General features: G+C 40.2%; 3 protein-coding genes across 3 annotated transcripts in view; 1 reads left to right on the forward strand and 2 right to left on the reverse strand.

The window, feature by feature from the left end:
* LOC309708550 (metal transporter CNNM1-like) overlaps positions 1-6,861 on the forward strand; it is a 28,418-nt gene extending 21,557 nt beyond the window's left edge. The window contains exons 8-10 of the mRNA XM_082536675.1: positions 1,616-1,708; positions 2,115-2,219; positions 4,013-6,861. Of these exons, the coding sequence (XP_082392801.1) occupies positions 1,616-1,708; positions 2,115-2,219; positions 4,013-4,092 (278 nt within the window). The 3' untranslated portion in view covers positions 4,093-6,861. The remainder of the gene's footprint in view (positions 1-1,615; positions 1,709-2,114; positions 2,220-4,012) is intronic.
* Positions 1-17,651, reverse strand: part of LOC309708559 (piggyBac transposable element-derived protein 4-like) — a 209,237-nt gene that overhangs the window by 16,780 nt on the left and 174,806 nt on the right. The window lies entirely within an intron of this gene.
* Positions 6,858-13,911, reverse strand: LOC309708564 (aspartate aminotransferase, cytoplasmic-like). Its single transcript, XM_082536701.1, has 9 exons — positions 13,685-13,911; positions 11,185-11,366; positions 10,202-10,325; positions 9,954-10,066; positions 9,713-9,817; positions 9,409-9,559; positions 9,105-9,270; positions 8,659-8,801; positions 6,858-8,272 (listed from the first exon to the last, which is right to left on the reverse strand). The coding sequence occupies exons 1-9, from the start codon at positions 13,791-13,793 to the stop codon at positions 8,133-8,135; spliced, it is 1,233 nt and encodes a 410-aa protein (XP_082392827.1). The 5' UTR covers positions 13,794-13,911; the 3' UTR covers positions 6,858-8,132.

Genomic DNA, 17,651 nt, shown 5'->3' on the forward strand with positions numbered 1-17,651 from the left:
TTCTGCCTTTGAAATGGTCAGTTTGAAGGCTGGGACCAGATCTGCAGTCACTCACAGTCAGTTGCCATCTTCAAAGTGATTTTAGTGCATCGAGACAGCAATAAAACAACAATAGGACGTCATCAGTCTGCTATCAGTTTGAGATTGAATGGGTTGACAGTTACATGCAAGCTAGTATAGTGATAGTATAACTGAGATAAATTGGTGAAAAGTACCGATGTGCTGCATTCTTCAATCACAGAAATTCATATTAAACGACTTGAACATTAAACTAACTACTTACGTTCAGAGGCTACCCACCTGGTAGGTCAGCAACAGAAATTCTGTTGCTGCAAGACAACAATTTAACTGCAAAATGACACAGGTGCTCTGCAGCGGTTTACAGGAATATAACCACATCACAACCAACTGAGTTGAGTGTCCTACTGCAAACAGATGCCTTGGTGCATGCTGACTTAGACAGATTGAAGCCTGTTGGAAATCTGTCTGCATTTATAAATTAGCCTACCTTTGCCAAATTGCCTGAGGCCGATTGCTGTCAGTGCAGCTCAGACCACAGCAGTTTGTGGCGTTGCACGCTGAACTTCTGGGCACTGAAGTTGTGACTGCATCTACTTTAAATTTGCTCCAAATGTGAAAACATTCAATGCAAACATCAGCCACTGATTTTTTTCCTCTAGTGTGACTGAGCCATTAAGAAGTCATGTTAAAACCAATATTAGGATAGTTAACATAAGCTTTTTTAAGAATTGGTAATATATAGTGCTTTTCTACTTTACCTGAGCACTCAAAGCACTTTATACATCTTGGCTCGTTCACCCATTCATACACGTGCTTTTTCTCTGCCTTTTCTACATAAGTGCTTTCACATACACTCATAGTCCGATGGATGCATCAGAGACATGGTGTTAGTATCTTGCCCAAGGAGTAGATGGTACCTACCTGTAGTGATAGAGCCGCCAATGGACTCTAGTCAATGGAGTCCATTGGAGGGTCAGGACATTGTTCCACATGTAGGACAAAGTTAACCCACTGCAGACCTGCTGTCATTGCTGGAAATATTCAGTTTGGCTGAAGTATTTCCCTGGAAACTACTTCAAATACTTCAAAAAGCTTTAGGATCAGTGAATCCTAAAGTCTGTAGGATTCACTCACTTGCTAACTGGTGACCTTTATCAACTCTACTAGCATATAGCAAACAGGAAATTGGAGAGACTTTGTACCAGGAAACTGAAAGGTTAGAGCCATTGTCACCTACTATCTAATCTAGAGTTTCAGTGAGTGGTTGCTATTTTATTTTCATTCATAATTATTATACTAAACAATTATGTTGTATAGTTTATTGTTCAACATTTGGTATATTAAATTATCTACTCTGTAAAGTTATCCAGTTTTTTAAAAATGCGATTTCCTCAGAGTCTAACATGGGATTCAAACATTTCAAAACCCAAAACCAAGAAAAACATGCTATTTCTGCTAAAAACAGTTTTATTCACTAATCAGTAAAAGATTTCACATCTTTTAAATGTCCAGTAAATCCAGTAAAAAATCCAGTAAAACAAACTACATCATGTGTTTTTTGATGTACATGTTTCTGTGGATGTGTCTTCTGCAGGTAGCAAGTCTGATGGCCAGAAGAGTCCGAGTGATTCGGTGTTTCTGAGGATGGATGAGATCCCCTACATCAGAGAGGACAGATGTGAGCCTGGTTAGTCTAACGGTTTATGTTAAAAAATAAACGCTTCCACACAAAATATAGACACGGGTACAGAGAGGAAGTCACGTCCATGTCTTTAACGGTGACAGCAGACATGAAACCTATACAACACTAAAATATTCCAAAAGAACACACTCGTCACACTACACATCATCACGGAAAATCTTTTTCTGCATTAATGCATGTAAGGCAGGTTTACCACCAGCTTGAATCCTTGAAAAAAGCTTGAAATCTCCAAACACAAACATAATATAACAGATAGTTTTAGCACATGGCTCTCAAACTTAGCACAGAGTCACACAGGACTTTAGTCTGTCCTCTAGCAGAGACCAAAGCTATTTATCACTGACAGGTCATAATCTCTCTCTCTCTCTTTCTCTCTGTCTCTCCCTCTCAGACATGGCCTCTGTTCCCATAGAAACGGACACATCCCCTTTCATCAGCAGCCTGTCGCTGAGTGGTTCAGAGGACACACTGGGCAAGAAACTGCTGCTCAAACTAAGTCAGTCACACACAAGCCACCTATTCACCAACCCTTTCTATTCATTTCACTCACTTCCTACTTGGATTTGATTCACATGCAAACTCAAACACACACACACACACACACACACACACACACACACGCGCTCACACACACACACGCTCACACACACACACACACACTTAAACATACAGTAGTGTTTTGGACTTGCCTGCTCTGTATTCTCGTGCTGTTTCTGGACGATGATTCCAGCGCTTTGTGTCAGATCGATGTGTAGGAGGCTGCTGCTGCTGCTGCTGCTGCTGAATTTGAAAAACAAATCTTCATGAAAGTAAAACTATACACAAACAACGACATATGACATTTGAGTTTTGTTGATTTGGGTATTTCTATGCAAATCGTTTACTTCTCTTCATTTCAAACTGAAATGAAAACCTCAAAGAAATAAAGCTTTGTGCACGCAGGATTAAAAGCGTTGCAGAAATTAGAGACAATAGAAAGTCAAAGATAATCAACAACTTTAGGTGAATATTTAAAGTGAATACAGGTGAAAAATCACTGTTAATGAGAAGTGAATCAGTCCTGAGATAAACCTTTCTCAACTGTATATAAATGCCACTTGTTTTGCACATATTCAACTCTGTATATTTTATATATTTTATTATTATTATTATTTTATTTTATTTTTTTACTATTTAATTTGTAAAAATGTGTATACACACACACACACACACACACACACACACACGTAGGAAAATATTTAGTATACACATCCAGAAATGCATACACTATTATATATTGTACATATATTTATTAGTTTCAGGTTGGCCATTCTTGTATTTTGCTCGTTTGTGTTGTTGTGTTTGCACATCTCTGTTGCTTGTGGGGCTCGCACACAAGAATTTCACTCGCATGTGCTGTGCCAGTGTGCCTGCACATGTGATGTGACAATAAAAAAAAAAAAAGTGATTTGATTCGATTGAGGCGATTTCCAATGAGATCACAGGATACGGGTAATTGACATGACACAGGGCAGTAAATACATTAGATTGTTACCTAAGTAACTGGAGCCTGGAACTCACCATTCAAAGCAATACACCATGAGCAGATTGCTGCCTGTGTGGATACAGCTTAACAAATGCTTACAGAAGCCTGTAAAGGACGTTTAAAGTGAAACTGAGTAAAACTGAAAGATTGATTGATTGAGTAAAATAGAACTAAATGTAATGCTCCACATATGTATGCTTAATATGAGTGAAAACTACAATCTCCATCTGGTGTATAAAACAAATTTGACTGATTTTTATTCCAGTTTGCAAAGAATTGATGCTTTTGGTTTCCACTGATTGTTTAGATCAAAGTGTTTCCTTCTTTTTGTTGAGAAAATTACTTTTTGGTTCATAGAAACCTGTTACTTTATGATACTTCATCCTCAAGCGCAATGATGTGTTTTTATCTTTTTACGAGAAACTAAAAACAATTTTAAAAACCCAAAAGAAAAGAAAAGAATTTTATTTTAAACAACAACAACAAAAGCCTCAGCCATGTTGATTTATCAGAAAGTCTGGACATAGACAGGCGATTGATAAACAGAAACATTTCAATGTGTTTCTAGTAAAAATTACACATTAAATTAAGATCCAAAGCCTTACAATGCTAGTAACTGGCAATAATATGTGACCTTAGTTAGAAGCCAAAATAAATGCTGTCTATAAATTTAAATCTAACAACAGTATGGTAGTTTCTAGTAGGTGTATGACAGGTACACCGGTCCTTCTGCATTTAACTGTTAATGTGTTTTGTTTCCTCAGGCCACAAGAAGAGGAAAAAATCTCGTGAAGGGGAAAAAACACCAGAGGACATTTCAGAGCAGCCGCTGGTGAAAACCTAGCAGAGTGTGTGTGAAACAGCCCAGAATACACTCCATCATGTGATGGTTCTTTAAGCTGTTTGTAAAGACAAATGTGGCTGCTGAATTACAGCTCTCAGAGTTTTATCTGAAAACACACTCCAAAAGCCCGCACTGTTGGAGACCGTAAAGTGGGCCAGTTTCCAAGAATGCACAGAACCTGTGGGTGGAAGACACCATCCTAACAAAAAGCGGGGGTGCAGCTTTAGCAACATGCACCAAACCCTTCGCTCTTTGATTCACTGTATCAAAGAACACAAGCTTCAGCTCTATGCCATGGCTTCTCATCTCCAGGTTCTTGTGTGGATGCACATGTGTAAAGAAAAGACTGTGAATGTAAAAGATTTATAGAAAAATAGGGTTTTTTTTTACTCACGTAAGACCACTTCTTCAATGGAGCTAAAGACACTGATGTTGCTCGGGAAACAGAGGGAAGACACCAAAGATGTTGCTGTTTTGTACGTACTGCTCCAAATGCACAACTGAAATTATAGTAAAGGTTCTTTTAGAGGCAGCCTGATTAGCACCCTTTAAATAATAATTAGAGTTTCAGCCTACAGTGCAGAAATACTATCTATTTGCATTCTATTTGTTAACACCTGCATTTTATATACTGCATATGAAATATGCACGCATTTTCCACCAGTTGCTCACAAAATGTGGTCACACTGAGAAATAGTGAAATAGCATACAGCAATTCCTGATGGTATGGAGGCCTAGAAGTGCCAACAGAAAGAAAGAAAGAAAGAAAGAAATGAAAACATCAGTGCCCAGCATTGCTGATGCTTGTGTGGTGTAGGCTATTACAGCAGTGAATTCACATCCATAGGGATGAATGCCATGTACGAATATAATGTAAACCTTTCGATGTGCCCACGTGTTTCTACCCATGCGGTGAATCGATTCAGTAGATGAAGACAAATATATGGTTATGATAATATATTTTTCAACTGCATGTGGGTATTACGATTGGAGCTCTAAACCTCCTGTTCATTTTATTCATCACTGAGTCTGAGAATCATTTAAGTGTCTGTAAAACGTGGGCTGGAGACAAATCTCCTGTTGAATGTCGAACACAAAGTCATTCCCTGTCTTGCTGAAAGCGATTAGCTTAGCTTGGCCTAAATCCTGGAGTCTGGCGCAATTTGCTTTAAGCGGCTAAAATCAGCGTTTTGTTGTGGTAACAATAAAACATCCCATGCAGAGGTGTTCGCAAAGGGCTAGTGAGCATTTAGTTGGTAGACACTACGGCCAAAAAATGGCCACCATGATGTCATCTATTTGTTAGAGAAGTCTCATTGTTGGGGGTTATGCGGGTTTCATGGATGCCATGTTTTAAACTCATGGCTCAGAACATCAGGAAAGTGTTATTTTGGAAATAATCCAGCATTGAAATATTGTTCTGCTCTGATATTTGCTACATGTGCTGCAGGCAGTGCTGAGTGTATGAGAAACTGTGGCTGCTGAGCCACAGAGCCAAAGAGGATGTAATGATTATATAACTCTCCTTAAACGTTGTCAGCGGAGGTGGTGGTGCGGTCTTTAAAAGGCTCTGTTTGTTTTTCTTTTTCCTTCATGTATCCACCTACAGTTCATACGACAGCAGTGCTGAAAACTCCCAGTGCCAGTTTGTGGATGACATCATCGCTTGAAATCATGCTCCTTCTCGGTTTTGATTGTTGAGACATGTCGCTTTTTTGATCACTTTTGTGAAGTATAATATCCTGCCACTCTTATTGTGTAGGAAAAAGATTCAGTAATAATGTCTGAAGGCCCAAATCATTCAGGTTTTTGGTGATCTGTGAAGAGCTGCCTCTGAACCTGCGCTTTCTGTTTGTCTGCATGGTACAGCAGGGATGGGATGGGAGGGTGTGGCACTGTCACTGAGGTTCAGGATCAGATTTGTGCCACTGCAGCATAGACCTGGAGCAGGAGGAGGAGGAGCAGAAGGAGGAGGAAGAAATGTGAAAAGAAGGAAAATGCACTTAAAGGCCTAAAATTTGACTCGCCGATACAGTTTTGTTTCCTGACTGAAGCCACTTTGCTGCATTACTTTGTAAAATGTTATCGTGCTGCGTCATCTGCACTTAAAAACTCTACTTGCATAATTGGTTGGAGGGGAGGATTAAAGACCTTGATTTGTTTAAAGTGAATTTTGAAAGACAGTCAACAAATTAGTGAGAAGCATTAGCATCAAACAGCCTCGCCCAGCAGTACAAACACATATTTAGGAACTAGTGGGAGGGGTGCTTTTCAACTCTGCTCATTGGTTAATGTAACAGGAGGCCAGGCAGAGAGAAACATCCCTCCTGAGTACAATACATGAAACCTGCTGAATCATTTTGCTGCATTGGGGCACCAGCCTCAGCCAATCAGCAGCATCCTTTGAGGTCAAATCCAGACAATAACAGATTCTGCTGCAGGACGTTGTTGATTTGTTAGGTCGGTTCATGCTTCCTGCTGTACATCTATTTGAGCTTCGGAGATCAGGATGCGCTCATAACATGTCTGAGATCAGTTCTGTATATTCACTATTTCTGCTATGAGACAAGGTAATGTCAGCTGATGAGTGCAAATTTGTTTTCAGCTGTTTTCACTGTACTTTCTAACAGAAGGAGCCAAGCTGCAGACATGTACAGACAGCATTTCCTTGGAAATATGAGAGTTTAGTACTTGTAAAATAGAAAAGCAACTATGTGATGTTTTTTGTATCAGAATATACAAAAATACACAGTTCCACAAAATACTGAATTTTAACAGTCTGATGTGTTTATTTTATATTAAAGACAAATCTGGTGATGATATATTATGGTTTATTTTTCTTGCTTTAAACATTTCCCACAAGACCAAACCAACCAACATGATCTTATTGACAAGTGTCGTTGGTGCATTATTATTATTATTATTATTATTATGAAGCTATATTATTATTACAGTTACAATTACATAATGCAATTATATATTGTATTGTGAAATACAATGAAACATTAAGTTTTTGTATCGGTATCAGATCAATATCGTTGACACCACCCTTGGTATCGCACATCACTACCGCCAACATCTCCACACTTTCTACACAATGTACGGTGTTAAACTGCTGATTATATCATATCTGGATGTCTGTTTTTGCCTTTAAATATGAAGATATTTTAAATCCACTGTCTCACAAGATGATAGATATGGGAAAAAACAAAACACATACACAGAGTTCATAATTTAATTTAGTGTGAACGCCATTACAAACACCAGTTAACATGTGATTGCGGTGTGATCAGTGGCTTCTTACAGCGGCTTTGTGTAACAACATAAGGGCACTGCAGGGTGGAAACAAAGTAACAGAGAGAGGAAAAAGGTGACTTTTGTTCAATGATGGCACAGAAGGCGATTTTGTTGACTTAGTGGCTAAACAAATTATCTTCTGCCGTATGTCTAAAGCAAGGCAACACAGCATCAGGCATGTGCTTTACCTTTGAGATGATGATGACCGTTGAACTTTAACACAACAAAATAAAATCAAGATTACAGTACCAGCTTTTATATTCTAATGGCTAAAAACAGGAAAGTGATTTGTTGTGGTCTCAGTGCTTATAAATGAAATGGCAGGACTAACAGTAATTACATCTATTTACACGACTTTTCCTGTGCTGCAGTTTGTTCAGTACTACTGTTGTGTAGGAAGCATAATTTCATCGCAAATCTTCCCAGTCCACATTCTGGTGTCCAGTTTGAGTGGAATGATTTGGACTGCACAGAAGCTTGCGGCAACAATTCAAACATATGATGGGGTTGTCACGTCTGCGTGTTCGATCATACCTGGCTCTTCCAAAAACCACTGTACCTCCCATAAAATGACGCCGTCATGTGAGAACAAAAACACATCCTTCCTCCCGTTGGTTCAACTGCAAATTGTGAGGACGCAGTTTGACCAATAGGAGGAGAGGATAAGCAAAGAGAGGGGCACAAACTCGATGAAACGTCCTGTGGCGTACAGGAGGCAGGAAGTGGACGAGCACAAATGGCCTTTACTGGACTTTGGTGACGGCCTCGTGGATGGACTGAGCGACGTAGTCGATATTCTTGCTGGTCAGGCCGCACATGTTGATGCGGCCGCTAGCCATCAGGTACACGTGCTTCTCTTTGATCATGTACTCCACCTGTTTGGCTGTAGCACAAATTGCAACAGAGTGAGTGAACTTCATAAATGATGTGAAGATAAAGTGAGCCAAGACCACTTGTTTCAAACAGAATATGAACTGAGGGGCTGCACAGAAGCCAAGTATAAGACATATAAAGATACTTTAACTGTGAAGAGCAGAGTCCAAGAACAGAAATATCAAGTTTAATACGTCTCCTTTAAGCATGTGTTGGGTATCTTGCAGGTCCCTCCACCACTGTGACACTTATCTCTGATAATCCCAGTATGTTAAAAGCAGGATGTGCTTCTACATACTTTTGCATTATTTATTACATAAAACTCAGAACTAGGCATCAGTTATGTTACACGTTTGTGCAGTTATATATGTTCTTGGTATGTGTGTTTTCACTCACGAGTTAGGCCGGTGAAGCTGAACATGCCAATCTGCTGAGTGATGTGGTCCCAGGTCCCCGGGGTGCCCAGAGCTTGCAGCTTGGCCTTCAGCTGATCCCTCATCAACAGAACTCTGTCTGCCATGGTCTTCACATTACCCTTCCTAAAGTGGGGAGGCGGGATGGAGACAAGTGGGGATATTTAAAAAAGGACATAAGACAGGAAATGAGAGTAAAAGTCAGCTGACAAAGACTATGAACCTCTAAAAGTAATAGCACATGAGAGAAAGGCCAAGTGTTTCCAAAATTTCAAAACCATGCTAGCATGCACATTTGGTAACAAGCATCCATGTGCATGCACCGACGAGGAAGGTAAGTTATTAATATTAATTGAATAATCAGGTAAAAGATGAAGGGTTAGCAGGAGCTAGTATGCTAATATTAAAGCGCTGACTGATGGAGCGTACCATTCTTCAAACAGCTCAGGGCTGTTGAGGGTCTTGCTGACAATGCGTGCTCCCTGAGAAGGTGGGTTGGACCAGGTCGTCCTGACAATCTTCTCCATCTGGGACAGAACGCGGGTTAGGTTCTCGTTGTCCTTGGAAACCACAGTCAGGTTCCCCACTCTCTCATCTGTAAGTAGAGACAGACAAAATATGGCTTCACATAAAACTAATCGAGGGTAAGTAGAGGCATAAACAGTATAAACTTATTTTTGGCTAAAACACACAAGACTGTATGCATGAATGTACGTGGACCATGAGTACTCACTGTACAGGCCAAAGTTTTTGGAGAAGGACTGAGCTATAAAAAGCTCAAAGCCCTCGGAGACAAAGAAGCGGATGGCCCAGGCGTCTTTTTCCAGAGAGCCTGAGGCGAAGCCCTGGTAGGCGGAGTCAAAGAACACATACAGCTTCCTCCTCTGGAGAAGGAAAAGACGAAATACATACATTAAAATTCAGTTCATTTCTTTTTTTAATTACACATTAAAGCAATTTTACAAAAGAAGAAGATATTCATGGTGAGTTAGACACCACCAAGGCCATCAGATGATGGTAAAATAATGTCTTTGTACCTTCATCACTTCTGCAATCTGCTTCCATTCCTCCTGGGTCGGGTCGGTGCCAGTGGGGTTGTGTGCGCAGGCATGGAGGACAAAGATGGAGTACTCTGGAGCTTTCTGCTCAGAGAAGACAAATAATGAGTAAAAATATTCAAAATAAATGAATAAAAATGCTCCCAAAGAGTCTTCTTGTTTTCATATCACTGTCTGTTGGGTTCTTGTAACTAAACAGGAGTCATCGTTCCAATCTCACCTCTAAATCATCCAGGAACCCCGTGAGGTCCAGGCCCCTCTGGGCAGCATCCCAGTAGTGGTAGGGGCGGATATCTTTGAAGCCAGCATCAGCAAATACACCGTTGTGGTTCTCTGGAAGAAGAAACGTTCAGCAGGTATTTACCACTTAAATCTGCTCTGATACCCACTGAGACGTTCACTTCATTATCGAAAAACAGTCAAACTTTCTCAACTACAATTTCCTGCATCCTAAAACTTTTCACTAACCCCAGGTGGGTGCCGAGACGTAGACGGGCGTGGCTGCGTTGTTGACGCCGTTGTACCACCGCCGCAGGAACTCTGCCCCAATCCTCAGTGCACCTGTCCCACCCAGAGCCTGGACTCCTCCAACCTGTGACAGGAAGCGGGCAGTGGGAAACGCAATCAGAGAAATATACGTATGATATTAAATACATGTTGCTTTTCACAGTTCGGCCAGAGAATTTTGTGATAAGGCTGCGGGTCATGCCTGCTTCTGAACACTGCTGTTAATATGCACCAACTTAATACACCAAGACTTGTTGGTCTTTCAGACCTTGCCTTCACAGGTTTTCCTGCCCTTATTGTCTTGTTTTTCACTTTTTTCCCTGTTCTACCTAAACTGTTGCAGTGGTAAATGCTCATATTTAATATAAATTAAGTTTTAAATAATGAGGTTGCAGGGACGTGTGCGCACAAGAATTCCCTGTGAGTCAAAATCTCAGGCTTCAGATTGCTTGTTCAACTCTTCCTTGACCTCATGTAGATGAGAGGCCATCTCCTTCACACAGCTATGGTCGTAAGCACAACAGCTCCACCCACCTACTGTTCAAACTTTGCAAGGGGCAGCCAATCAGAAGAAATCTGCCTTAAAAGGAGGGGAAATAAAGGTGCTTGGGTGTGAAAGACGATAAACTGAGGGGTTCAGTGTATTCAGAACTAATACACCACCACTACTGGAGTCTGAGAAATAAAAACATGGAGCTTTAAATTAGGGTTTCTAAGGATGTTTAAAAGAGATTAAAGACGCAGGCAAACCTGATCAGCTGATACTCATCCAGTTATGTCCATTAATCAATGGAAAGCTGAGGTACAGATTAAAATTGAAAGAACTTTTAATCAATGTAAAATGTGCTTTTATTTCCTTTTTATTTCACTGCAAAAATAAACAACATTTATTACATTTGCTCCAACTGATCAAAAACCTCCATGTGTCAATGTGCATGTCCCACCCTGTTCTCCTTGATGGCAGGGCTATCGTCTCCCAGGGCGACCTTTGAGGCAGCGGAGCGGAACTCTGGCAGACCGAGGATGGGCAGGTACTCGTGGTTCAGGCTCTCGTCCTCCACGATGAGCCGCTCCACCTTTTTCACCACCGGCAGCACCCAGGGCTGGCAGTCATCAGTACGGTAAGCTGGAGGGGACACAAAGCAAAGCAAATGTTAATCCAGAAGGCACAGGTATTGCTTCTTAGGGACAGGTTGTGTAGACTATTACTCGTGCCTGCACTTCACAAAAAAGCTTTTTTATGCTTTGATAGATATTTACAGCTGATATACTACATAACTAAATACAAACACTTTGTTTCTGCTGCTTGTGTCACTGTGTATAGCGCCATATCACCGAGTATTACAAAATTCTAGATAATACTTCAAAGATAAAAATGGTAATAACACAGCACTGCAGTCTGCAAATAGTAAAGTGAATAGAAGAAAATGCGCACAGGAAAGAATAAACTGCCATTTAACTTCATATGATGCCATATAAACTTTGAAGGTCACCGGCAAACGTGTGTAGCACATATCTGACTCCTTAGGAACTTGTGCTCCCTCATACTGGTCTGGAGCATGAGCAGAGCAGGATCACATATCAGGGTTTGGCAGTGGCGGTACACAGTCACTCAGGGTCCAAAGGCGAGCACACTTAAAAGGTCAAACATGCTTATGGTGGCTTTGGGGTATGCAAAATAATTCTGTGTGTGGCCAGTACAAAATCTGAATAGAGCCCAATCTGACATCACTTTACCTGAGACGCAGATCAAGTGGCAAACAGGCCTGGAGAAATCTGGAACCCAGAAAACTCTTCCTGTTGCTTTTGTGGACTCGCTTTCAACATAATTTAACATATTAGGGTTCGATCCTGGTCGTTGTGTCCTTGGGCAAGACACTGTACCCTACCGCCTTCTGGTGTTGGCCAGAGGGGCCGATGGCGCGATATGGCAGCCTCGCTTCTGTCAGTCTGCCCCAGGGCAGCTGTAGCTACAACCGTAGCTTGCCTCCACCAGTGTGTGAATGTGAGAGTGAATGAATAGTGGCATTGTAAAGCGCTTTGGGTGCCTTGAAAAGCGCTATATAAATCCAATCCATTATTATTAACTGATCCATTTTCACACAGAGAGAGACACTAAATTATAGAGTTAATATAAAACTACTGGAATGGTTTCTACAGGCCAAACTGGTTTTATGCGCTCAGGTTTGTTTTGGCAACAACCGGAAAAAGTGCAACTACTGTCTCAGTCCACGATGACTCATCAGAGAAAGTGAATCTTAATAATCCTGCAGGGACCACTTTGATCGTTAAAGCATATTCTGCCCATTAGCTTTTATTCATATTTTGCATTCTGACTCTTGCCATAAAGTGTACATGCAGGTTGTGCACATGAAAAGGTGACAAACTGCTAGCTCTACATTACATCCTAAAGGCAGAATATGTTAATAGATTTAACAGCAGCTACATCAGCCTTATTCTGGCTGACCTGAAGTAACTAAGTATTAGTTCACTTTAGCCAGAAGCATTGGGCTAGGAGGAGGATAGACTAGGCTCATACGAGATGACACATCTGGCACATTGGGGTTAATGTTGAAACTGTTGGGATACAAGTGTCAACCTGTTAACCTATTACAGATGACTAAAGATTTCCTGCTGGTTTATTACAGTTTAGCATAAATAGTCAGAATGAGGATAAAATAACATTAAAGAGATATTCTACAGTGCACGTTAAGTAAGGGACACAAACCAAACTAGCACAAAACCTTCCAAATGACACACGGCTTTAGCATTCATTCTAAAAACTGAACACATTTTCTTACAAAACTTTCCTAACCAACCAAGCAAACTAATGACAGTTTCAAGGACTTACCAATTATGTATCACATAATGATTGACAACGTCGCAACAAACACGACTCGTAAGATTACATATTAAAAAACAGTAAACTACTTTGATGGTACTACGTAAGAAAACTTCAGCCTGTAAGTTCCTGCTTTGACAGGATGTCAGTGTGTAAGTGGAGATTGATGAGTTCAAGGACAGATGGACAAGTAAAACAAGTCACAGCCATGCTATGCGTTTTAACATCATGATTTTAAAGTCTTTAAATGAGAAGTGTTTTGTGGTACGACATGAAGCCCTACTTCCTGGAATTGTCAATTTTTTCAGTGAGAGGTGTAACATTTGCACTAACAATGAAAAAATCCGAGCAATTTACTTGTCAACATGAGAAGAAGCTAATGCTAGCTTTGCCGCTAGCAGCTTGCAGCGAAGGTCATATATCAAACGCTGCTTACGTGTGCGAACATGATATCACCGCCATAGCCCGAATGTACCAAACAATGTAAGCTACAAAAAGACAGGAAACACAGCTGATGCGATGTGTTTATGCTTTACAGTGCCACTACAAGAGAGAGCAAGCCAACCTAGCTTTAGCATTAGCTGACATCTAGCATCTCTTACCTCCGACGCCCAGATTCACCTTCTGTGGATGGGTGTCCTCTCTGAAGTCAGCGGTCAGTTTGAACACGGCTACCGGGGGAGCCTGGGGGACGTCGCTAAACAGGGACATGGCTCGGGATGAAATAGACGATGATCCCGGTGTTGTGCAAGAGGAGCAAATGAGGAATGGGTGTTTCTAGAGACTAACCGGGTTCACAGGTTCACCTTCACTCAAACTGGACCAGGACGCAAGAAATAGGCATCAGATCAGCTACCAATAGGAAGGGGCAGAAAACGGACGCAGCCTGTCAAGTAGCCAATGAGAGCGGAGAAATATCTTGTAGAAAAAACTACAATTATACCATAAGAAAGAAGATAATAAACCTGTGACGAGTGATAATAAGTCTATAGTCTTTGTAGTCTAAATAAGACCATCTCACTGGACATATTCGTGCCACAGGGATTTGTCCCATTTTAAAAGTAATCTATAAATAGATAAATGATGTGACATAATTCATACGCATAGTTACCGACAACTGGACGCTGTGCAGTCTTGCTGCATTAATTCAGACCACCAGAATGAACTTAGCTTATCTTTAGGGTCAATGCTGTGTGCCTTATATGCACATTTTTAGCTGTCGTGAATGACATTATTGAGAATATTATAACTATTCTTCTTCCGTAGTTACATCCAACCTATATAAACTCATGTATGTTTTTCATAAACAATTCGTGATAAGAGTAAGTGCTTCAGATAATCAGACTTTCTTATCAAACCATCTTCGAAATTGAAGTCTGATAGTGCGTTGATGTAGGATCTGCAATCTACCACAAGGGGTCAGTGTTGCTCTGCAGAGAAATATGCAGAGTTAGTGGCGTCTCATTGTTGTTGTAGTTTAAGTTAAACTTGGGCTAAAACATCAGTTTGGACCTGTGATTTCACAGCAGTAAAAACTATACCAACACACAACACTGGAATGGTTTGGCCAAAGCATGTTTCCTTCTTCTTCTTTTTTTACCCCTTTTTTGAGTCTGTAGCTTTTTTTGATTATTAAGGGAACCTCCAGTCATTTGTCAAGAGTAAATGAGTACAAATTAAAATGTAAAATCTGTCAAATTACAACAGTTAGGATTTTAATTAATGGTAGCAAATAAAATCCTTTATTGCATTTATTTTTCCACTTTACTTGTCTTACGTCATAGAGCATTAAGTATCTTTTTGGCAGTTTTCTTAAAGTAAATAAATAATTTGTCCATCTCACTTTTATGGAGTTTGTACTGGACTATTTAGCAGTACAAGTAGTCCTGCAAAAATATACAGAATATTTTTAAGTTTTTGTTACACTCTTATCAATATAGAATAACTTAACTGATAAGTGTTTGAATTTATTTTTCACTCTTTAAATTTGTTTAGATAAATAATTAGAATGATGAATTCATATCCTTTTTAATTAACTGATAACATAATTGTTAGTCTCTTATAGAGTGATAGAGATGGTCTAGTGGGAGCAACTTTTACCACCTTTATATACTGTTGTGTAGTTTAATCTATATCACTGTTTCAAATATCATACACTGATGTGTCTTCAGGTATAGGAAGTCTCAAGTTACTTTAGCTGTCATTAAAAAGTGTAACATCTGCTTGTAAATTATAATAAAAAGTATTAGGTTAAAAAAAAATCATGCATTGAAAATGTTCAAGTCTCACTTCAAAATTTTTACTTCCGACTTGCGTAGTAAGTGTCCATCACAACACACTTAAAGCATAGATCATTACACACAGAGACACGGCCTCTCCTCATAAACTTTTTGTAAACATCCAGGTGTGTTTTTCTTTTCTCTTCTTCCTACCTCTTCCCTTCACTCTCTCGTGTTTCTTCTCTCAGTCTCTCCTGTTAGGTCTGAAGTGTCTGATGAATAGCCTCGGTTTCACTCCTGTATAGCCTCCACTTGCAGGTCAAAAACTTAAAATCGATTTTTCTTTTTTTTTTTCTTTTTCTTTTAGATGGACATCGGGTCACATCACATGTTTGCACACACATGCACACACACACAGACACTGCTGCTCCTCTCTCGTCCTGTCATTACCAGACATGATGAGGCCTCCTCCTCTCCTCCATTTTTTTCTTTTTCTCTCTGCTTCTCCATAAAGCACTCCACTGAACCATCAACGGGGTAAAATTTCAAAGGGCCGAGGGGCTAATGCTCCTGGATGAAGCTGACTGAGTCAATTTGTCGACATGATGGACGTTTTGTGGCCTCAGCTCCTGCTTTCCTGCTTGGCTGCAGGGCCCACAGAGGCTTTTTAGGTAGGTTTAAAAAGGAAGGAAAAAAAGAAAGAGTAAGATGTCTTACTGAGAGGCAGAGGGGACAACCCACTGGATGAAACCTTAATTTGACAAGTCAGAATGTGAAGCAGGTTCACAATAGCTAAATGTACACACACACTTGGTTGTTAGAGTCAATCTAAAACCATTTTGCACATTGATTAACAACCCATAGCTATTTATAATTTACAACTTTGATGTATCTTTCCCTTTCAATCTTCAACAACTGGTCAGCAAAATAAAATAAAAAAATGCTATTTCAGTAAAAGAAAAAGTGCAAAAGTTTAGCATTTTAAATTCCACTGAAATCAAACAGGCTACAGAAACATTAGCAGCATGCTAACACCCTCACAACTCAGCATTTGGTCTTTGTTGTTTGCTTGCAATTTTTATTTATTAGTCATTTTCACCCGATGAGGACCCTGTGTGGAAAGTTGAGCGTCAAGAAATTACTATTGAATCTGATGGGAAGGGGAATGCCAAGCAGTACTAGAGTAGTTTTTTTATGCTTAGTGAATTGTGGTCATGAAAATGAAAACTATATATTTCAGATATGTAATGAAAATAAACAATCAACTCTGAATAAGGGTTGAAATGGCAAAAAAACCCTCTGTAAGATCAGCTTGATCGTCTTTACTGGAACTAAGTCAAACTGCGCGATCCTTCTATCTATCATCAATTAAACAATGAATACAAATTTCTCTAACTATCAAGTACTACTTTTACATGAGAGGAAAGAAACAGAGGGTGGAGGCCTGGTGTCTCAGAAATGACAAGAAAAATCACTTTTAAATCATTTTAAATCATTGATTTAACATTGAACTGATTTTAATTGTGGGCAGAGCACTCGCATCCATAAACATGCATTAGGAGAACAACATGGCAGCTGCACTGAACATTATCATTATATTTACAAGGACATCCTGGGAAAGACAAAAGAAAAACTCACAAGAACTCACTTATCAAGGTAGCTTGGACACACACACACACACACACACACACACACACACACACACACACACACACACACACACACACACACATTAATATGATGAGCCCACAGCTTCAGCTTTTCTGGGAAAGCTTTGCACGAGGTTTAGGGTTAGTGTTGGTGCGTTTATGGGAATTTTGGATCACATATGTGAGGTCAGACGCTGATGGACAGGAAGACCTGGCTCACAGTCTGAATTCTGTCAGGTTGAGGTCTGGACTCTGTGTAGGCTAATCAAATTCTTCCACACCAAACTCGTTCATCCATGTCTTTATGGACCTTGCTTGGTGCACCGGTTCCCCACCATGTTGGAACAAAAAGGGGCCATCTCCAAACTGTTCCCAAAAAGCTGAGAGCCTGAAATCATCCAAAATGGTTTTGGTATGTTGAAGCCTTAAACGTTCCTTCCAGTGGATCTGGAGCCCAACTCCTGAGTAACAACCTCACACCATAATTCCTGCTGCACCAAACTTTACACTTGGCACAGTGCAGTCAGACCAGTACCATTCTCCTGGCAACCACCAAACCCAGACTCATCCATCAGATTGCCAGATATTTGTCAGAGAGCAGGCTTCCTGTGTCCAGTGTGTTCTGGAGTCCAGTTACAGCATGCTTTACATCACTGCATCCGACACTATGTATCGTGCTTGGTGATATAAGGCGTGGATAC

Source organism: Aulonocara stuartgranti (genome assembly GCF_965226115.1).
Source record: "Aulonocara stuartgranti genome assembly, chromosome: 6".
Taxonomy (NCBI): domain Eukaryota; kingdom Metazoa; phylum Chordata; class Actinopteri; order Cichliformes; family Cichlidae; genus Aulonocara; species Aulonocara stuartgranti.